Source organism: Aotus nancymaae, unplaced genomic scaffold (genome assembly GCF_030222135.1).
Source record: "Aotus nancymaae isolate 86718 unplaced genomic scaffold, 86718_ANA_hifiasm-v0.15.2.pri h1tg000014l, whole genome shotgun sequence".
In the NCBI taxonomy this organism is placed as follows: domain Eukaryota; kingdom Metazoa; phylum Chordata; class Mammalia; order Primates; family Aotidae; genus Aotus; species Aotus nancymaae.
In genome coordinates, this window is record NW_026988425.1 from 36,232,535 (window position 1) to 36,256,727 (window position 24,193).

At 37.8% G+C, this 24,193-nt stretch overlaps 1 protein-coding gene across 13 annotated transcripts in view; it reads right to left on the reverse strand.

Annotated features, from left to right (window-relative positions):
* The window catches only part of CPLANE1 (ciliogenesis and planar polarity effector complex subunit 1), a 155,953-nt gene that overhangs the window by 14,093 nt on the left and 117,667 nt on the right, over nucleotides 1-24,193 (reverse strand). For all 13 annotated transcript variants that reach the window (XM_012460001.3, XM_012460002.3, XM_012460003.3 and 10 more), the window contains 4 exons: nucleotides 21,369-21,533; nucleotides 15,210-15,240; nucleotides 14,584-14,712; nucleotides 1,847-2,012 (listed from right to left, as the gene is read on the reverse strand). In XM_012460001.3, the coding sequence (XP_012315424.2) occupies nucleotides 1,847-2,012; nucleotides 14,584-14,712; nucleotides 15,210-15,240; nucleotides 21,369-21,533 (491 nt within the window). The remainder of the gene's footprint in view (nucleotides 1-1,846; nucleotides 2,013-14,583; nucleotides 14,713-15,209; nucleotides 15,241-21,368; nucleotides 21,534-24,193) is intronic.

Sequence of the window (24,193 nt, forward strand, 5' to 3'; positions counted from 1 at the left end):
TGGCCCTCAGGTAATCCTCCTATCTCGGCCTCCCAAAGTGCTGGGATTACAGACATGAGCCACCATTCCTGGCCAATATAGAATTTGGACACAATTCTAACCATCTTGGGTATTTACTTCACTGACAGAAAAGGTGATGTCAGAACCCATTCTGCATAGGGAGGGGGAACACACACACATACACACATACTCAAAATACCCATACACACATTTTAAGATTCTGGTCATGTACCTCAGTAGCCCTGGAGGTCACTACCATGTCTCCTGGGCTATCAAGAAAATATTATGTTAATACCAATATGCTCTTTTCAGAGACAGGTAAGTAATTGTACACCTTAAACAATAGTTTACCTACTTTTGCACGACTTGGTGTTTTAATGGGACAATTTATCTGGAAAATTCACCTAAAGAATTTGTTTTCCTAATGATGCTGAAAAAATGAAGGGATATTGTATTTTATTTCAGATTAAAAGTAAAAGATAAACTGTAATCTAAATGTAATTTTCATAGTAATGTTGACTATCAAAGTAACACTGCTTTGTTTTACCATCTGAAGAAAAATATACCTGACCTAGTGATCGTGATGTCTGTACTTAGGGTTCAGTAAATAAATGCTGACAGTTTTAAAGATAGTTAAAAAACAAAAACCACACACATAGAAGTAACATTGTTCTGTTAGTACCTAATTGGACTATATATATATATATATATATATATATATATATATATATATCTATTTTTATTCTTTGTAGGTAACTTGTGGATAGAAAATTGAAGTTTTCTTTTATTTGTTAGCTTCTGCTTTATTTGTAGACACAGAGACTGGCTTTGTCGCCCAGGCTGCAGTGCAGTGGTGAGATCACCGCTCAATACAGCCTCAAATTTCTGGGCTGAAATAATCCTCCTGCCTCAGCCTCTTGAGTATCTGGGACTACAGGTGTGTACCATCACACCTGGCTAATTTTTTGTTGTTGTTGTAGGGATGAGGTCTCACTATGTTCCCCAGGATGTTCTCAACTCTTGGTCTCAAGTGATCCTCTCACTTTGGTCTCCGAAGGTGCTGGGACTATAAGCCTGAGCCACCATGCCCAGCCTCAAAATTTTCTAAGCAAATAAATGTCATAAACTAAGCAAGGGGCAGGCCTAGAAAATGTTTTTAATTTTAAAAATGAGTTTTTAAAATGGCTTTAATACACAGTCAATTGTTTCAACTGCCATTGACTCTTATTGAAAATTAAAGGAACGGCTAGATGCAGTGGTTCACGCCTGTAATCACAGCACTTTGGGAGGCTGAGGCGAGTGGATCACGAGGTCAGGAGATCAAGACCATCCTGGCTAACACAGTGAAACCCTGTCTCTACTAAAAATAAAAAAAATTAGCCAGGCATTGTGGCATGCGCCTGTAGTCCCAGTTACTTGGGAGGCTGAGGCAGGAGAATCACTTAAATTTGGGAGGCGGAGGTTGCAGTAAGCCTAGATTGTGCCACTGCACTCCAGCCTAGGCAACAGAGGAAGACTCTGTCTTTAAAAAAAAAAGAAAGGAACAACTCCAATTTGTCACCCAATCACTCAACCTCCTCCTTTTGTTAAAATGCTACAGCCATCATTAGCCTGGGGGACAAAAAAATATTTAAGATAATTCAGTATAACTTTGTTAGCACAATATCCTGCAACATTTTAAGGTAATTTCTTGGCTTTTCCTGACTTAAGTAAAACGCTGTCTTTTCTATATGCCAAATTAAAAATGTATCCAAATTATGTTAATCCTTTTCTTGAAAATTTGACAGGAAAGTAATTACACATATTCTATAATTCCATTACATTACCCCTGACACTGCAGACTTACTGGATTGCTTCTGGGACAGAAAGGATCATGTTCTTGCCCTCTCTTTTCTGCCAGCTCATTTAAGTACTTCGCCATTCTTTCTTTTCGTTTTCTTTTCATCCAGGCTCGTATCTCTCTTCTCTCCTTGTCAGTTCTTTGTGGATGTCTGCCAGAAGAATGCTGAATTCTGAGAAATTTAACAAGCAAGACATTACTTGCTTTTAAACTTGTTATGCAGATAAGATATATCATGACTACACACTATTTATCTGGAAAGATTTTTCCCCATCTTGAAAAGTAGTATATACTTATAATCTCTAGTCAACTCACTCCAATTTGTTACCTGAAATCCACTAAAAATGGACTCAGAAAGCTAACAACTTCTTTATAACATTTGCTTTAAACTCTTTTCCCTTCTTCTTTAAACTCTATCTTACCTGGGTCTTTTCCTAACTCTCAAAACACTATGCAGCCTCCTGCATTGGCTCCTTTCTTCTCTGTTCACTGTTTTAAAATTAATGTCTTAAAGGTTTTCTTTTTGGCTTTTTAAAAAAATATTTAAATTTTTGTGGGTACATATTTACAGGTACATGAGATATTTTGATACAAGTATGCAATGCATAATAATCACATCATGTAAATCCTTTTTGACTTCTTCATCTATTAATATAATTTATTCCCTTCACTGTCTCTATAACTTTCAAAACTTCTAATACAGGGCTGGCTCAGTGGCTCACACGCCTGTAATCCCAGAACTTTGGGAGGCCAAGGCAGGTGGACTGCTTTAACCCAGGCATTCAAGACCAGCCTGGGTAAGATAATGAGACACCATCTCTACAAAAAAACACAAAAATTAGCCAGGTGTAATGGCACATGCCTGTAGTCTCAGCTACTCAGGAGGCTGAGGTGGGTGGGAGGATTGCTTGAGCCTGGGAGGTCGAAGCTGCCATGAGCAGTGATCACACCACTGCGTTCAAGCCTGGGTGACAGAGGAAGACTGTCTCAAAAAACCAAAAAACTTCTGACACAGAGGTGACTTCCAACAGCTGCCCTTCTGGATCTACTCCCATGCTTAGACTCATGCCACACTTCCCATAGTATGGCCCAAATTAAGGGACTAAGCATGGCAGGGATGCTGTGAAAGGCCCATTCCTGCAAGACACAGGTGACTGTGTGGGTGACTTTGGCCTGAGGCCCTACCATTGACCTGGCTGAAACATTCTTACAACTACACAGTGTACTGAGACTCTGTCTCCTCTACCCTCTTTCCTTCCCTCTCCTTTACAGGGAGGGCTCAAAGCTGCATCGTAGTCTGATGTTTTTCCTTACTACTTACCATTGACCTGGCTGAAACATTCTTACAACTACTCAGTGTACTGAGACTCTGTCTCCCCTACCCTCTTTCCTTCTCTCCTTTACAGGGAGGGCTCAGGGCTCCATCATAGTCTGATGCTTTTCCTTACTTCTTCCCCACACTCCCCCATTCTCTTACAAGCATTTCCCCCAGTAAAGCAGAAGCTAAGGTGGGATTAGCTTCTTGGAGGATCTGAACTAACACACATGTACTAGGAGTGGTCTGAGAAAACTGGTGGTGCAAAATGGGAATTTGGGGCCAGGTGCAGTGGCACGCGCCTGTAGTCCCAGCTACTTGGGAGGCTGAAGTGGGGCAATAGTGAGTTCAAGCCCAGCTTGGGCAAAGTAGCATCCCTCCATCTCCAAAAAAGAAAATTAAAAAAAATTCTTTTTTAAAAGATGGGGTGTCACTTCTCAGCCTTTTGGCTAAAATCAAGTGTAAAAGATGGGGAGTGGGGACAGATGCATCACTCAGTGTATGAAGAAGACACCCTCCTAAACAGAAGACCATTCACAAATACAAACAATGTGGTTTATTCTGAGTATCTGCTTTCCTTTTGGGAGTCTGGAATCTTAATACATGCCAGGCAGTATCCCCCCAGTAAAACCCTAGGCACTGAGTTTCTAATGGGCTTGCCTGGTAGACATTTCACACATTCTGTCATAACTTGTTGCTGGAAGAATTAAGTGCATTCTGTGAGACTCCACTGGGAAAAGATTCTTAAAAGTTTGTGCCTGGTTTCCCCGGAATTTACTCCATGTACCTTTTACCTCCTGTTAGGATAAATTATAGCCATGAAAATGACTACATGCTGAGTTCTGTGCATCCTCCTAGGGGATTTCTGAACCTGGAGGTGATTTTGGGGACCCCCAGCACAGGGTCAGATCTACATCAGCACTGCAGTCTGATAGCTGTCCCCAATTTTATGGCATCATCCCTTTTTCCCTCACAGGCATTTCTCCAAATAAATCTCTTGCTCATCAAAATCCCATCTGCTTTGCAGAGGAATTAAAACTAACGTACCAATGAATATTACCACTTGATGTTCTTCTGCTACCTTATATCTAAAACTGCATTCTCTTTTTATTTAATTTTTTTTCTTTGAGTCAGAGTTTCACTCTTATTGCCCAAGCTGGAGTGCAATGGCATGATCTCGGCTCACTGCAACCTCTGCCTCCTGGGTTCAAGTGATTCTCCTGCCTCAGCCTCCCAAGTAGCTGGGATTACAGGCGTGCACCACCACACTTGGCTTCATCATGTTAGCCAGGCTGGTCTTGAACTCCTGATCTCAGGTGATCCGCCCACCTCAGCCTCCCAAAGTGCTGGGATTACAGGCGTGAGCCACTGTGCTGGGTCATATATTAATTTAATTTAATTAATTAATTTACTTATTTATTTGTGTTTTTGAAACCTCATCTCTACCAAAACTGTAAAAATAAGCTGGGTGCAGTGGCACACACCTGTGGTCCCAGCTACTTGGAGGCTAAGCTGGGAAGATCAACTAAGCCTGGGGAGGTTGAGGCTGTAGTAAGCCACTATCGTGCCACTGCATCCCAGCCTGGGTGACAGAGTGAGATCCTACCTCAAAAAACAAACAAACAAAAGATATATTATGTCCTTCTTAGGGAAGGAAGCAAAATTAATACAATACAGCATTTTAAAAATATTTTTATTACAATTTTTTTTGAGATTGGGTTATGAGACTAATTTTTGTATTTTTGGTAGAGACAGGGTTTCCCCATGTTGCCTCTGCATTCTTTTTCCTGCTAAAGAAATCACCATCAACTCAGTCACCCAAGTAGAAAAGCTGTCACTCTTCCCACCTGATAGCCTCCAAGTGTTTACTTACACCTATTACCCTACAGTCTCCATTCTGATCACCTCATCTCTAAACTACTGATGTAAGTCTTCTAACTGGCTCTAATTTCTATCTTAAAGCCCTGTGCTGAATGCAGATGACGTCACCTGGAGCAGAAGAACCTCCATGCGTGTATCACTGCTGAAAGAAATCATAGATGACAAAAACAAATGGAAACACATCCCACACTCATGGATGGGTAGAATCAATATTGTGAAAATGACCATACTGCCAAATGCCATCTACAAATTCAGTGCAATTCCTGTCAAAATACTACCACCAGGAACAGGTGCAGTGGTTCACGCCTGTAATCACAGCACTTTGGGAGGCCGAGGCAGATGGATCACCTGAGGTCAGGAGTTCGAGACCAGTCTGCCCAACATGGCAAAACCCCATCTCTACTAAAAATGCAAAAATTAGCTGGGCATGGTGGTGCACACCTGTAATCGCAGCTACTATGTAGGCTAAGCCAGGAAAATTGCTTGAACCCAGGAGGTGGAGGTTGCAGTGAGCTGAGACTATGCTACTGCATTCCAGCCTGGGCAACAAAGTGAGATTCCATCTCAAAAAAAAAAAAAAAAAAAACCACCACCACCACCACCAACAACCCCACCATCATTCTTCACAGAACTAAAAAAGACAATCTGAAAATTCATATGGAACCAAAAAAAGAGAGCCGTATAGCCAAAGAAAGACCAAGCAAAAAGAATAAATCTGGAGGCATCACAATATACTATAAGGCCATAGTCACCAAAACAGCATGGTACTGGTATAAAAATAGGCACATAGACCAATAGAACAGAATAGAGAACCCAGAAATAAACCCAAATACTTACAGCCAAGTGATCTTTGACAAAACAAACAAAAACATAAAGAGGGAAAGGACACCCTATTCAACAAATGGTGCTGAAATAATTGGCAAGCCACATGTAGAAGAATGAAACTGGATCCTCATCTCTCACCTTATACAAAAATCAACTCAAGACGAAGACCTGAAACCATAAAAACTCTGGAAGATAACACAGGAAAAACCCTTCTAGACATTGGCTTAGGTAACACTTCATGACCAAGAACCCAAGAGCAAATGCAACAAAACAATGATAAATAGGTGGGACTTAAACTAAAAAGTTTCTACACAGCAAAAGAAACAATCAGCAGAGTAAACAATCCACAGAGTGGGAGAAAATCTCCACAAGCTACACATCCGACAAAGGTCTAATATCCAGAATATACAAATACTCAAGTAAGCAAGAGAAAACAATCCCATTGAAACAATATGCTAAAGACATAAAAAGACAACTCACAAAAGACATACAAATCGCCAACAAACATATGAAAAAATGCTCAACATCATTAATGTTCAGGGAAATGCAAATCAAATACACAATGCGATAGACAGCACCTTACTACAGTGAGAACAGACATAATCAAAAAATCAAAAAATAATAGATGTTGGCAGGAATGTGGTGAAAAGGGAACACTTTTACACTGCCGGTGGGACTGTAGTACAACCACTATGGAGAACAGTGTGGTGATTCCTTAAAGAACTAAAAGGAGAACTACCATTTGATCCAGTAATCCCACTACTGGGTATCTACCCAGAGGAAAATAAGTCATTATATGAAAAAGATATTTGCACACATGTTTATAGCAGCACAATTCGCAATTGCAAAAATATGGCACCAGCCCAAATGCTCATCAAGCAATGAGTGGATAAAGAAATTGTGGTATACATATACACATCATACTATTCAGCCATAAAAAGGAATGAAATAATGGCATTCACAGCAACCTGGATGGAACTGGAGACCATTATCCTAAGTGAAATAAATTGGGAAGGGAAAACCAAACATCATATGCTCTCACTCATAAGTGGGAACTAAGCTATGAGGATGCAAAGGCGTAAAAATTATACAATGGACTTCAGGGACTTGGGGGAAAGTGTGGGAGGTGGGTGAGGAATAAAAGACTACAAACTGGATACAGTATATACTGCTCAGGTGATGGGTACACCAAAATCTCACAATTTACCACCAATGAACTTAACTCATGTAACTAAATACCACCTGTTGCCCCCAAACCTATGGAAATTAATTTAAAAAGAAAAAAGAACCTACACATGCTTATCAAAGACCAGGGCCAAGAACAAATTAAGGGGGCAGAAGTCCAAGAATGTATTTCACATAGCCAGCCAAAATGACTTAGCAAAGCCAGTTACCACTAATCTTAACATAAACATTATGAATAATGAAAAAGTTAACAATGTGAATAAAGCATTTGTAAATATACAAAAGGAACTAGACAACTTCTCAACAGGCCTTTCTCTTGAACCTCTGCAAACAGAACTGATTCCTCAGAAATGTTATGAAAGCAAACCAGCTAATGTTAATGAAGCTGTAATACAGTTGTGATACAGTGTAATGCAGTGGTGATGCATCTAATTCCCCCAAAAGACCAATACATTAAATGTTTTATACAATTTTATTTTTAAAAATCTTGTTAATGTGCAGGCATTTGGCACATTTTAAAAACAAACTACATAAGCAGATCTTTCTTCCAATCTAGGAAAAAAGGAATGTCAGAAGTCAACAAAATGTGATGAACTTAAAGTCCTAAAACAGAAGGCACTTCACCAAATCTGTTCACTGAAACAGTTATATGTCCTTGCTTACATCTTTCATGTTATAGGTTGCAGTGAATGTCTGTCTGGATAGAAGAACATAGAGAAATAGTTTCAAGGCAGTAAAAACATAAGTCGAAGAAGTAATTAGTACTTTCCCAACATATTTTGTTTTTGATAACCTGTAGTCTTTCATTTTTTAAGTGCAGAAAACAGGTTTCAGAATTGGAAGAAAAGTTGAAATCCCAGAATGCAGTTACTTGGGGGATGGGGAGGTTAACAGATATTAAATCGGTTATTCCCTGAAGCAAATAGTAAAGAAAAAAAGCACTTTCTGACCACGCCCTTACTGCTTGTCAATAGGTTGAACTCAGTTATTGCCTCTGGTCTCCACACTCAGCTAGTCCCACTCTCCCCTTCTAATGTACAAATTCTAGCTACCTCTAATTCCTTCCTTGCCCTTTACTTATAAATATAAGAACTGCTGTGATTGCCTTCTTTCACTGATTTTCTTCCCCTGAGCACTCATAAACACTGATATTACTTGGTCTTAGAGCTCTATCTCCAAAAGCAAAAACCATATTTAATTTTTTTTATTAATAATAATTATATATTTTTTGAGACAGAGTTTCACTCTTGTCACCCAGGCTGGAGGTCAGTAGCGTGATCTCAGCTCACTGCAACCTCTGCCTCCTGGGTTTAAGTGATTCCACTGCCTCAGCCTCCCAAGTAGCTGGCATTACAGGCGCCCACCACCATGCCTGGCTAATTTTTTGTATTTTTAGTAGAGATGCGATTTCGCCATGTTGGGCAGGCTGGACTTGAACTCCTGACCTCAGGTGATCTACCTGCTCGGCCTCTCAAAGTGCTGGAATTACAGGCGTGCCCAGAAAAATATTTTGTATAGACATGAGGTTTTGCTATGTTCCCCAGGCTAGTCTCAAACTCCTAAGCTCAAATGATCCTCCCACCTCAGCCTGGAAAGTACTGAGATTACAAGTGTGAGTTAACGCATCCAGTCAATATTTAATTTTTATTCTAATTATTGACATTTAATAGACTATTGTTAACATGATCATTAACTTAACAAAATAATTGAAGGTAACTAAATACATTAGTTTAGAAAGTTAGGGTTTAACATGATCTTAGTATAAGGTCATATATAATACAGCAGATAAATTGAATAATTAAACAGAAATTAGTGGAATTGTTTTTCCTTTTTGTACAATATTTTCTGATTAATAGAAAAATACTATTACCAGAAAATAATGAGGTCTTGTAATTTCAGTAACTAAATATTTAGTTTGTTCAATGAACAAAAATAATGTCTTCTTCTGAGAATTGTTTGTACATGTCTTTTGCCCACTTTTTAATATAGGTGTTTTCTGTTTATTCAATTGTTAAAGTTCTTTATAGATTCTGCACATTAGGTATTTGTTGGATGCCTAAGTTGTAAATATTTTCTCCTATTATGTAGGTTGTCTGTTTATTCTATTGATTATTTTGCTGTTCAGAAGCTCTTTAATTATATCCCACTTGCCAATTTTTTTGTTACAACTGCTTTTGAGGACTTAGTCATAAATTCTTTCCCAAGGCCAATGTCCAGAATGGTATTTCCTAGGTTTCTTCTAGGATTCTTATGGTTTGAGGTCTTATAATTAAATGTTTTATCCATCTGTGTTAATTTTGTATATGGTGAAAAGGTCCAGTTTCATTCTTCTGCATATGGCTAATCAACTCTCTCACAGCCTTTAGAGGGAGTCATTTCCCTGTCTTTTCCCATAATTTTTGTCAACTTTGTCAAAGATCAGAAGGCTGTAGGTGTGCAGCTTTATTTCTGAGTTCTCTATTCTGTTCCATTTGTTTGTATGTTCATTTTTGTACCAGTATCATGCTGTTTTGGTCACTGTAACCTTGCATAATTTGAAGGCAGGTAATGTGATGCCTCTGGCTTTGTTCTTTTGGCTTAGGATTGCTTTGGCCATTCGGACCCTTTTTTGGTTCCATATGAATTTTAGAACAGCTTTTTTCTAATTCTATTAAAAATGGCATTGGTAGTTTGATAGAAATAGTGTTGTATCTATAGATCGCTTTGGGCAGTATGGTCATTTTAAGGATACTGAATTTTTTTTATCTGTGAACATGGGATGTCTTCCATTTTTTTTTTTATATCATCTATGATTTCTTTCAGAAGTGTTCTGTAGTTCTTGCTGAGATCTCTCACCTCTTCAGTTAGAAAAAAGAGAGAGAGAGAGAGTGTGTGTGTGTGTGTGTGTGTGTGTGTGTGTGTGTGTATGTATGTCTCTACTGTAAATGGGACAGCATTCTTGCTTTGGTTCTCAGCTTGAATGTATTGGTGCATAGAAATGCTACTGATTTTTTTACATTGATTTTGTATCCTGAAACTTTAATGAAGTCATTTATCAGTTCTAGAAGGCTTTTGGAGGAGTCTTTAGGTTTTCTAGATATAGAATCATATTGTCACAAAAAAGAGATCATCTGAACTCTTATTTTCCTATTTGGATGCCTTGCATTTATTTCTCTGACCTAATAGCTCTGTCTAGGACTTCCAGTACTATGTTAAATAGGAGTGGTAAGAGTGAGCATCCTTGTTTTGTAACAGTTCTTAAGGTGAATGCTTCCAGCTTTTGCTCATTTAGTAAAATGTTGGCTGTGGGTTTGTCATATGTGGCTCTTAATCACATTTATTGATTTGTGCATGTTGAACCAATCTTGCATCTCAGAAATTAGGCCTACTTGATTGTGGTGAATTAACAATCACCACAATGTGATGTGCTGCTCATTTTGGTTTGCTCTATTTTGTTGAAGATTTTTGCTTCTATGTTAATCAGGGATATTGGCCTGTAGTTTTCTTTTTTCCTTGCATCTTTGCCAGGTTTTGGTATCAGGGTGATGCCACCTTCATAGAATAACTGGGGAGGAGTCTATCCTCCTTGATTTTTTGAAAGAGTTTCAGTAGAACTCCTACCAGCTCTTCTTTTATGTCTGGCAGAATTTGGCTGTGAATCCATCTGGTCTGGGGCTTTTATTGGTTGGTGGGTTTTTTATTACTGATTCCATTTCAGGACATCATATTGGTTTGTTCAGGGTTTCAAATTTCTTCCTGATTCAATCTTGGGAGGTAGTGTGTTTCCAGGAATTTATCCATTGCCTCTAGATTTTCTACTTTGTGTACACAGGTGTTCATAATAGTCACTGAGGATCTTCTGTATTTCTGTGGGATTGGTTGTAATGTCACCTTTATTGTTTTCTGATTGTGCTTATTTGGATCCTCTCTCTTTTTTTCTTTATTAATCTAGCTAGTGGTCTATCAATCTTGTTTATCCTTTCAAATAACCAACTTTTGGTTTTCTTGATTCTTATAAAACTATCAGTCCCTTATAAAACTATCAGATCTCATGAGATAGTGTTATTACTATATGTATGGATTTTTGGTTCTCGATTCTGTTCACTTCTGCTCTGATTTTAGTTCCTTATTATTATTTTTTTTTTTTGCTAGCTCTGGGGTTAATTTGTTCTTGTTTTTTTGCTCCTCTAGGTATGATGTTAGATCACTAATTTGAGATCATTCTAACTTTTTGATGTAGGTCTTTAGTGCTATAAACTCTCCTCTTAATGTTGCTTTTGCTGCATCCCAGAGATTTTGGTATGTTGCATCTCCATTTTCATTTATTTCAAATAATTTTTTGATTTTTGCCTTAATTTCATTGTTTACCCAAAAGTCATTCAGGAGCACGTTGTTTAATTTCCATGTAATTATGTGGTTTACAAAGGTCTTCTTGGTATTGATTTCTATTTTTATGCCTCTATGGTCTGAGAGGATGGTTTAGTCTGTTCTCACACTGCTAATAAAGACATACCTGAGACTGGGTAATTTATAAAGGAAAGAGGTTTAATTAACTCATAGTTAAGCATGGCTGGGGAGGCCTCAAGAAACTTACAATCATGGAAGAAGGGGAAGCAAACATGTCCTTCTTCACGTGGTGGCAGGAAGGAGGAGAATGAGTGCCCAGCAAAGGGGGAAGCCTCTTATGAAACTACCAGATCTCATGAGGTAGTCCTCTTACTATCACAAGAACAGGACGGGGCAAACCACCTCCATGATTCAATTATTTCCACCAACATGTGGGGATTATAGGAACTACAATTCAAGATGGAAAAACAACCAGACCTTATCATTCTGCCCAGGCCCCTTCCAAATCTCATTTCCTCACAATTCAAAACACAATCATGTCCTTCCAACAGTCCTGCAAAGTCTTAACTCATTCTAGCATTAACTCAGAAGTCCAGTCCAAAGTCTCATCTGAGACAAGGCAAGTCCCTTCCGCCTTTAAGCCTTTGAAAACAAAAGCAAGTTAGTTACTTCCTCAATACAATGGAAGTACAGGCACTGGGTAAAAACACCCAGTGTGAATGGGAGAAATTGGCCAAAACCAAGGGGCTATCAGCCCTATGCAAGTCCAAAATCCAATACGGCAGTCATTAAACCTTAAAGTTCCAAAATGATCTCTTTTGACTCCATGTCTCACATCCAGGTCACGCTAATGCAAGAGGTAGGTTCCCATGGTCCTGGGCAGCTCTGTCCCTGTGGCTTTGCAGGATACAGCCCTCTGCCCCAGCTGCTTTCACAGCTGGCATTGAGTGTCTGTGGCTTTTCCAGGTGCATGGTACAAGCTGTCAGTGAAATCTACCACTCTGGGGTTTGGAGGACGGTGGCCCTCTTCTCACAGCTCCACCAGACAGTGCCCCAGAGCGGAATCCATGTGGAGGCTCTAACCCCACATTTCCTTTTCATACTGCCCTAGCAGAGGTTCTCCATGAGAGCTCTGCCCTTGCAGCAAACTTCTGCCTGGTGTTTCCATACATCCTGTGAAATCTAAGAGGAAGTTCCCAAATCTCAATTTTTGACTTATGTTCACCCACAAGCTCAACACCACGTGGAAGCTGCCAAGGCTTGGGGCTTGCACCCTCTGAAGCCACAGCCTGAGCTGTACTTTGGCCCCTTCTAGCCACAACTAGAGAGGATAGGATGCAGGGCACCAAGTCCTTAGGCTGCTCACAGCATGGGGGCCCCAGACCTGGCCCAGGAAACCATTTTTTCCTCCTAAGCCTCTGGGCCTGTGATGGGAGGGGCTCCCATGAAAGTCTCTGACATGCCTTGGAGATATCTTCCCCATGGTCCTGGTGACTAACATTTGGCTCCTCATTACTCATGCAAATTTCTGCAGTGGGCTTTACTTTCTCCCCAGAATATGGGTTTTTCTTTTCTATTGTACTGTCAGGCTGCAAATTTTCCAAACTTTTATGCTCTGCTTCCTCTTGAATGCTTTGCTACTCAGAAATTTCCTTCCACCAGATACCCTAAATAATCTCTCTCAAGTTCAAAGTTCCACAAATCCCTAGGGTAGGAGCAAAATGCCACCAGTCTCTTTGCTAAAACATAACAAGAATCACCTTTGCTCCAATTCCCAACAAGTTCCTCATCTCCATCTGAGATCGCCTTAGCCTGGACCTTATTGTCCATATCACTATCAGGCTTTTGGTCAAAGCCATTCAACAAGTCTCTAGGAAGTTCCAAACTTTCCCACATCTTCCTGTCTTCTTCTGAGTTCTCCAAACTGTTCCAAACTCTGCCTGTTACCCAGTTCCAAAGTCACTTCCACATTTTCAGTTATCTTTACAGTAGTACCCCACTTTCTGTGGTACCAATTTACCATATTAGTCTCTTCTCACACTGCTAAATAAGACATACCTGAGACTGAATAGTTTATAAAGGAAAGAAGTATAATTAATTCACAGTTCAGCATGGGTGGGGAGGCCTTAAGAAACTTACAATCATGGCAGAAAGGGAAGCAAACACGTCCTTCTTCTTCACATCATGGCCAGAAGGAAAAGAATGAGTGCCACTGAAGGGGGAAACCCCTTATAATACCATCAGTTCTTGTGAGAACTAACTCGCTATCACAAGAACAGGATGGGGCAAACTGTTCTCATGATTCAATTATCTCTACCTGATCCCTCGCATGACACATGGGGATTATGGGAACTACAATTCAAGATATTTGGGTGGGGACACAGTCAAACCATATCAGTCAGATTACGGGCTTTTTAAATTTATTGAGACTTGCTTTATGGCCAAGCATGTGGTCAATCTTAGAGTATATTCTGTGTGCAGATGAGAAGAATGTATATTCTGTGATTGATGGGTGGAGCATTCTGCAGATGTCTATTAGGTTCATTGGTTAAGTGTCTAACTTAATTCCAGATTTTGTTAGCTTTTTGCTTTGATGGAGGATATGTCTAACTTTGTCAGTGGGGTGTTGAAGTCCCCCACTATTATTATGTGGTTGCCTAAATAGTTTCACAGGTCTACAAGTACTTATTTTATTAATCTAGGTGCTCCAATGTTGAATGCTTATATATTTAGGATAGTTAAGTCTTCTTGTTGAATTGAACTCTTTATCAATATGTAAAGTCTTTCTTTGCCCTTTTTTACTGCTGTTGGTTTAAAGTCTGTTTTATCTGATATAAAAACAGCAACTCCCGCTCTTTTTTGTTTTCTATTTGCACGAAGATCAGAAAGGATATTTAAAATGTATTCTAAGGGTTCATTTCAGGGTAAAATGCTATGAACTACATCATTCATTACTTCTAGTCAGAGATAGGATTAAATATATGTTGTTCTTAGAGTGATTCTTGGAAAAACTCACAGGATACAGTTATATACTATATATTGTTAGGGAAAAAGGAAGAGAATGGCATATATACATAACAAAACATGAAGAAAAAATCCATTCTAAACTTCAGATTTGTTTCATCAGAATCACATTAAATATGACAAGTTTTAAACATTCTTGAACCAGAATCATTTTAAACAGGTTAAAAATGAATTATTCAATGATTACCTGGAGATGCTCTTAGCTTGTTCTATTAAGCCAAGCTCTTCACTGGAAATTCCATCTTTAGTTATAAGGTCATCAATAATGTCTGCAATATCAGTCAATCCAGTCATCTGGAGTGGATCTAGTGAAACACTTCATTTGCAAATGTAATTTAAGAAATAAAAATCAGTATCTACAACTTAATTACTAAGCAAAAATAAACATGTAACAAATGAACACAAAATGATAAACACGTATCTACTGTTTCTTCTATTTCCGTAATTCTAGTACCTCTCAGTGAAAAAGACTAATTATCAAAAAGTTATGTCCTGGTAGACTTTCTTTAAAAAGCAAACATTTGGCCCAAAAGAAAACCTCTATAGATTCTGCCTGTTTACCTTTAATCTATATTTACATAACAAAATGTAGTAAATATAGTCTATTGTATTCGAATTACTTATGCTAAAACCATAAGGGATATAACAATCTTCAATTTCTTAAAAATATTCCATACCTAATGAAAACTTATATTCCTTTAAACCACAAAGATATGTATGATGTAAAAATTCACACACATAATGAACAACAAAATTTCCACTATCTACACCCAACTTTAAAGAAAATTGTGAATTAATTCTTAAGACATTTACCTCTCAAATAATTCACCATTGCTATTCATACCTAAATAAAAAAAAACATTATTAATAAAAATCTCAGGTCATTTTTTTTTACTTTCAATTATTAATCTAGTTTAGAAATTATATAACCAGAAATTAAAATACTTTTACACCTCCAAATTGGTTTATAGATATATATTTACAGCATATTTATCCTCCTCTTGAATATGCTATCTGATAGTGAATTCTGTCTACATATTTTTTGAGACCATGTCTCACTCTGTCACCCACGCTAAGTGCAGGGACATGGTCACAGCACACTACAACCTCTGACTCTCAGGCTCAAATGAACCTCCTACCTTAACCTCCTGAATAGCTGGGATTACAGGTGTGTGCTGCAATGCTAGGCTAATTTTTGTATTTTTTGCAGAGATGGGGCCTCATTATACTGCCCAGGCTGGTCTTGAACTCCTGAGCTCAAGTGATCCACCTGCCTTGGCCTCCCAAAGTGCTGGGATTACAGGTATGAACCATTGCACCCAGCCGGTATAAGATTATTACTTTTCTATCCTGAGTACTTTGTTGTATACTATATGTCAGGAATTACAATCCTTCTTTGCTTAGTACAAAGTTTACAGTACTGGAGTGCAATTTACTTTATAAAATATTCACAAACAAAAAACAATTATCTGGTGACCTAAAAGTAATATATTTTAGAAAATATCTTATTTAAATCCAGAAGCAATTTACCTGTAAGAATGTGACCCAAGGCCAGGCATGGTGGCTCAGGCCTGTAATCCCAGCACTTTGGGAGACCGAGGCGGACAGATCGTGAGGTCAGGAGATTAAGACCATCCTGGCCAACATGGTGAAACCCGGTCTCTACTAAAAATACAAAAATCAGCTGGTCGTGGTGGCACGTGCCTGTAACCCCAGCTACCCGGGAGGCTGAGGAAGGAGAATCACCTGAACCAGGGAGTCAGAGGTTTCAGTGAGCTGAGATTGCGCCACTGCACTCCAGCCTGGATGACAAGAACAAGACTCTGTCTCAAAAAAAAAAAATGTAACCCAAAATATAATTTTTAAGTCTTGTCCAGTATTAATTATATGCCATCAAAGAAAAACACTTTATTCAATCTTCCATATGTTTAATTCTAAAAACAGAATATAGGAAAAAGTGTTCTGACATCTCTTCTCAAAAAACATTCCTTAAGATTTTATTAAGATAAACCAAATCTGTCCCTAAGACTTATACATTCACATGGTTTTAATATGAAATACTTGTTTTCTTGAAAACATATTGTTCTGTTTAATTTATTAATCTCCAAATCAAGGATTTTATTTTTGTTCTCATAATCTGGGCATTTGTGGGTTCTTAACAGCAACTAATTCAATTTAAGACAGAAATACTTCACATAAATCTAAGATTAGCATAATAGCAATAGCACTACCCCTTATAGCTTTTTGCTAGGTAGAAAAATATACTAGTCCTATGTACTTAGAAAAGAGTGTGTCCATTAAAGAGACACTTTCTATCAGTATGTGAGTAGCCCCTGCTGTCCTATTCATGAAAAAAGCTTGAAGGACTCTCTTCCAATACTCATGGGGCTGCATATGGGGAAGTACGTGAGGTTAGTAAAGATGGTGACCTCTTGGGTTAAAGGCTGAAGTGTTAGTCATCAAAGGTTGGTAAGTAACAAGTTGCCCTTTCTCCTTTTAGTAATCTAGGATCACTAAGCCACAGCCACAGTACCAACAAACGTGGGCAAAACTTGTCCAACCTGGGCAAGTTTAATACTTTTCAATCACTACTGCTAAAAGAGCACCCTTTTGAAGAATTCCAGAACACTCTGATAACAAATGCAATTTAACTAAATAGCTTCATGTTTAAAGATAAACTGTCTTATATGATAGAATTTAGTGCCTTTGGTCCCTGACAAAGATCTACCTCAATTCAGTTATTGCTAATAAAAGCCTCAACTACTTATGATAATGGTCAAAGTACAGATTCATCAGATATAAAAGGTATGACTACTAAAATGAAACTGATTTGCTTCATCAAAGAGCATAAAAGCATTTTACCCAAATAAATACCTTTAAAAATGGTCACATACGGAAATTCTGTTCATACCTCATTTTCTAACCACTTTTAAAACTCATCCTTTGGGAGTGCCTTTATAAATAATTTATTAAACATAATTAACCAACTTTATTCCTTGATAACCACATAATTCCAGACAGTGATAATCAGCCTAATCATTAGTCTACTTCATTTACCAGAAGTGCCTTCAAATAACTTACAGCTGTTAGCAAAAATTAAAGCCATCCTCAGTGAATAAATTATTTGCCACTATTGAGAATACTCAGAAGAGGCCGGGTGTGGTTGCTCACACCTGTAAGCCCAGTACTTTGGGAGGCTGAGGTGGGTGGATCTCCTGAGGTCAGGAGTTTAAGACCACCTGGCCAACATGGCAAAACTCTGTCTCTACTAAACATACAAAAATTAGCCTGGCGTAGTGGTGCCTGCCTGTGGTCCCAGCTACTTGGGAGGCTGAGGCAAGAGAATTGCTTGAACCTGGGAGGCATCAGTTGCAGTGAGCCAAGATCGCACCACTGCACTCCAGCTTGGGCAACAGAGCAAGACTGTCTCAAAAAAAAAAAAGAAGAATGTCCTAAGAAATGGAAGTTAACTGCAAAAAAGAAAATCTAACCTATTTTTGAACTTAAAGAAAAGGCAGGTACACTGACTCACGCCTATAATCCTAACACTTTGGAAGGTTGAGGTGAAAGGATCACAATCAGCCTAGGAGTTCACGACCTGCCTGAGAAACACAGTGAGACCTTGCCTCTACAAAAAAATTCAAAAATTAGCTGGGTATGGTGGCACATGCCTAGAATTTCACCTACTTGGGAGGCTGAGGTGGGAGGACTGCTTGAACCTGGGAGGTCAAGGGTGCAGGGAGCCATGAACATGCCACTGCACCCCAGCCTGGGCGACTGAGCGCAACCCTCTCTCTCTCAAAAAAAAAAAAAAATAGAGAATGATAATACATCAGATTTGGTTTGGATTTGTGTTCCCACCCAAATCTCATGTTGAACTGTAATCCCAGTGTTGGAGACAGGGCCTGGGTGGTGTCTGGATCATGGGGGTTAATTTTTCATGAATGGTTTAGCACCATCCCTCTTGGTACTGTCCTCAAGGAAGATAGCGAGTGAGTTCCCGTGAGATCTGGTGGTCTGAAAGCGTGTAGCACTTCCTTGCTTGGTTTCTTGCTCCTGCTCTTGCCTTGTGACATATCTGCTCCCCACTTGCCTTCTGCCATAAGTTTCCTGAGGCCTTCCCAGAAACTCAGGAGATCCTAGCACCATGCTTCCTGTATAACCTGCCAAACCATGAGACAATTAAACTTCTTTTCTTTATAAATTACCCAGTCTCAGGTATTTCTTTATAGCAATAAAAGAACAGACTAATACATCTTTCCAAGATGCCATCTTTGGAGAAAACATCCATTAGGGCATTTAAATTCTATACTGTGTTATATATATCGTTTCTTTCTAAATATATAATCACATACTGAATACTAGAGGAAAACATTTTAATGTATCCTTCTTTATATGTGATATGCCATTTACTGACATTTCTCCTTTTCTTCTGTTGCATCCTAAGTTAAGAACCTCATACAAGTAAGCACAGTGGCTCACACCTGTAATCCCAGCTACTTGGGAGGCTGAGATGGGAGAACCACATGAGGCCAGGACTTTAAGACCAGCTGAGCAACTGAGCAAGACTCTGTCTCTAAAAACATACAACTAAATTAGCCAGTTGCAGTGGTATGTGCTTGAAATCCCAGCTACTTGGGAGGCTGAGACAGGAAAAGTGCTTCAGTCCAGGAGTTTGAGGCCGTAGGGAGCTATGGTCACAACACTACATACAGCCTGAGCAACAGAGTGAGACCCCATCTCTAAAACAACAACAACAACTGAAAAAAAAAAAAAGCAGCAGCAGCAGCAGCTAGTACAATCCTGAGTGAATCATCTCCTTAACCTGGTCCTTTCAATTTCTGTTTTCCCACCATTTTCTTTTCCTTGGCCTTTAAAACATTAAAGAATTTGTATTTATCCCTATCTTGAAATAATCTTTGACTTCATTTTTCTCTACTTCCTTTTATTGTCAGAATTCTTTATCAGGTAGTCTACAGTATAGCTTCTTGAGCTCATCTTTGTCCTGCCTTCTCTATTTGATATTATACTGAAAGTCCTTAAAACTGAGTCTTTATTCTTTACTTTCTGATGGTTTGTAAAACTGCTAGCCACTCCTTTTTCTTGAAAATCTCTTTACCAGACTGCTCACCCATTTCACTACTGAGGAGGCTCCCTTTGCTCTCAAATGAATGACATTTCACAGATTGGTCCTTGCCATTTTCCCTTGTTCTTGTAGGGGGCTGATGCACTCTTGTAGTCTTGACTAGATAATTAGGTGAGAGGCTCTTTCATCTGTTTTTCAAGCCTAAAACCCTCATCCAAGCTCCACTTCATCATCTAAAACTGCATCCTAAACACGACCACTCATCTATCCTAGCATCACCTTAAACTGTTACATCTGGTCTCAAAATGCTCTAAGCAAGTTTGTCCAACCCACGACCCACAGACCACATGCAGCCCAGGATGGCTTTGAATGCAGCCCAACACAAATTTGTAAACTTTCTTAAAACATTATGAGATTTATGCACAGGCTTTTTTTTTTCAGTTCATCACCTATTGTTAGTGTATTTTATGTGTGACCCAAGACAAGTCTCCTTCTTCTTCCACTGTGGCCCAGGGAAACCAAAAGATTGGAGTCTAGAATTTGACATCAGACTTAGTTATTAGTTATATCTTTGCCCTAGACTCTGGTAACATTAAACAACCATTTTCCCCCTCTCCTCCTCTTTTACCCACCTAGTCACTGAGTACCATCAGTTACTAATTCAAAATGCCTTGTTTCTTCTTTTTCTTTCCCACAAGACTAGCCAGGCCCTCATTATTTCCCAGGTCAGATTTTAGTAGCCTCCTCAGCAATCTATGCCTCCATTCTATTTTTCCTCAAAACCTCATCATTTTACTTCTCTGCTCAGAATTCTCCAATGATTCCCAAGTATAAAATGAAGTGTAAACTTCTCAGATATAATTGGAACCCTCTACAACCTAGCCATGAGTGCTGTTTAACCTCATTTGTCAATCCTCCCCCAGAGAAGGGAAGAGGAAAGCTATCAGTGACCAAGAAAATAAAACAGATTCTCAGATGCTTTATATATGATACTCAATATTCACAACTCTGTGAAGTGGAAATTATTATGCCCATATGTTAATGACTAAAACACACATGGCATCTACAAAGAACTAAGAAAATGACTACAAGATTTAAAGTCAGCTTCTTAATAGCTTTTCTTTTATTTAAGTAACAGTAATGCCATTTAAAATAGCATTTTTACTGTTTATATTACTTTAATAATGGTAATAAATCAAATGCTAAACACTCAATAAAATCATTTTAATTTACCATCAATATCTGAGAGCAAAACTAAAAAAAAAATTTCCAAGCCACTTTCAATGACTGAACTGATATATTTACTATGTCCTATTATTCATATGACAAAATGTATTCATTAGGACTAAAGAATAGCAGTTTTAATTGCTACCTCCAAATGAAATGAAACAAAAAGTGGCACTAAATCCTTCTAAATCTCAATTTCCTCAGCTGTAAAATGGGGATAACAATAGTGTCTACACCTCGTAGGTCAGGCTTAAACCAGAGTCTATGCATATAAAACAGTGTTTGGCACATTGTGGAGGCTCAATAAATGATAGCTACTATTTTGTTTTCAAATTAAAATTCAAAGTTCTTAAAGTTGGAAGAGTTTTAATTTCTCAATTTTTGTAAAAATCAACTATTATAGTAATTCCAGTTGCTATATATTTCATATTAATAAGTTACACCAAGAAATGATACATCATTGCAGTATGTCTTAGGAAGGTGACAAGATATCATAGTTCTTCATGTGAATAGCAAATGTTTTAACTTCCCTTCCCCTAAAATAAATATTACAAAATGACTTCACAAACCTTTCATAACTGTATTCCCAGCAAATCACATTCAGTAACATTATAATGGAAAATAAGAGTATGTGTAAATGAAAAAGTAAAGAACAATACCAGGAGTAGTAGTATTCTGGTCACTGGAAAGGCTGACGGCTGAATCAGCAGTAGAAAACACATGGGTTTTTTTACCAGAATGATTTTCTGTTATTGAAAATTCAGGTTCTGAAGTCTCCTTTTTGTCACTTTGATCTTCTTCATCCATATGGGTCAAAAAACGCACTAATCAGATTACATATAACAATTAAAAGAAAATAGTAGAGAAAAAAAGATCACATGGAAAAGACAACAATTGCCAGTATTTTCCAACGGGCAACACAGATACTAGAAGTTTGCCACATATTATGCTAATAGCTTTCTACTGTATAATGAATTAATTTAATTAAAAATTTAAAGTTAAAGTTCTTCTGCCATAAACAAACAATAAAATTTATTATCAACTTCATTAAACATGGCAGACTGAGCTAAAGTGGACAGGCCCTTCCATAAAAACAAAGAAATACTAAATTACAAAAGAAAAAAAAATGTTTAATACATAACCAGTCCTTCTAAACAGAGAAATTCCCTGGTGCCAGAAAAGAAAAAGGAACTCAAAGCTGAAGCAGTAAGTAGGCAACAAGGCTGGGATAGTCTACTGAGGAATAGGAGATGTGGTGCAATGAGGGAAAAACTGAACTACCTTCTTATATCTTAGAGTACTGAAGGACAGCTTTGTCCATAAAACAGGGATAAGAAAATCTCTCCCCTAATGAAATAGCAAATAAGTTTCCTATCTGCATGGACAGCAGCTAAGAGAAAAATAAAAGTAAACTTTGAGAAATCAAAGTCACCTGGGTTGCCACAAGCATGAACAGAGTTTGAATTTCTACCATCAAGATAGTACAGCAACCCCAAGTGAAGAAATGTATACTAACATTTGTTCCAATTTTTTTCTACTTCAATGATAGCAAAAAGTAAATGCAAAACTACTCCAAAGACAAACATATATAATCTAGCAGAACTTCCACTAACGATAAGCCTATGATAAAAAAATTACAAATCACACAAAGGAACAACCAACTATGAAAGAGAGTCAGTATGCACATTCAACAATTGATAATGTGCATATATGAAATATAACAATCAGAAAGGGTTAGTCATAAAACATGACTAAAATTATTAAACAGATAAAGCAAAGGAACAGCAATAAAAGAACAGGACAGGACATTAAAAGAGCAGATATATTTGAAAAAGAAATAAATACAACTTCTAGATATTAAATGTAGTCACCAAAATTAAAATCATAATGAATAGCTGAAACAGCAAAGACATGGAAAAAAAAGAGAATTAGTAAACTAGAAGACAGATCTGAGGAAATCATCCTGAGTGCACCACTGATAGAGGGAAGAAATTATGCAGGAGCGGTTAAAAGAGACAAGGAATAGAGTGAGAAGGTCCAACATACTCTAATAGGTATTTTAGAAGATAGAAAAGAAACAATGGGGAGGAAGCAGTACTTCAAAAGATTATGGGTTGAAAAGTCCCCAAAGTTAAATCTTAAAACTAAAGAATCATTCCTACTCCAATAGAAGGTAAATAAAAAGAAATACACACATAGAATCACTATATGGAAAAAGCAAAATTAGGCAATCAGAGATAAAAGAACAGGAGTCAGACTATAACTCATAGGTAGTGTAAACTCAGCAATTAGAGATATCAGAAAATAATGGAATAATATCTTTTAATGCTAAAATAACATAATAATCATCCTAGAAGTCTGCATTCAGCTATAAGATATCACTCAGGAATTAGAGTAAAAATTAAAGCTATTTTCAAAAACTGAGAGAAGTTACCACTCACAGACTCTAAAGGAAAAGAACTAATAAAGAAAGGAAGGAAGAATGAAACCAAATCCTTAAAGAAGTGGATTCAAGAAGCAACTGTTGGCAACAATAGCAGAGAAAAGAGCAGAGCATATCTCAGGCAATAAGAGGTGTCATGAAAGTTGTCTTGGTTTTATACATTTGTTGCCTACATATTTGTATTTTAAAATCTAATTAGAAATTAGAAATTTTAAAATGAATTAATTGTGGGCAAAGAAAATGACAAACGTTGAGAAATCCTAACTAAGCACTGACTAATAAAAATAAAAGACAAGGGAAACTAAATGCAAGGGTTAAAAACACAGTAGATTTAAAATATTAGAAAACAGTTATCAGAGAAGATGGAGGAAACAAATCAGTGCTAAAAAGGTCTAAAGTCATTATATTGTTTGGGAGGTAGATATTCACCTTAATTTAAAAAGAAAAAAAATTCTTAAGAGACGGTGTCTCACTATGTTTCCCAGGCTGGAGTGCAGTGGCTATTCACAGGTATAATAATAGCATACTACAACCTTGAATTCTGGGCTGAAGTGATCCTCCCACCTCAGCCTCCCAAGTAGCTGGGACTACAGGTATGCACCACCATGCCCAACTTCACCTTAAATTTTAACTCAACTATGAATGTTAAAAATTTAAGAGTAATCATTAAAGGATTAAAAATCAAATGTATAATTTCTGAATCAATACAGTAGGAAAGAGAGAATATAGAAAACTCAATCCAATAAAAGGCCAAAAAGAGGGACAAAAAGGAAAAAAACATGACAAAAAAGAAACATGAAATAAGATATTAGAAATAAGCACAAATATTTCAGTAAATAAATGTACACTGATTATACTTGCTGGTTAAAAAAGATTGTCTAATTATTAAAAGGAGTGAAATCTAGTTACATGCTGTACACAACTACAACATAATCAAACAGCTTGAAAGTAAAGAGATATCCAATTTACAAGAAATACAGAAGAGAAAGCAACATATTAAGTGGCATCACAGAGATTCAATTAGCAAAACCCAGATTCCGA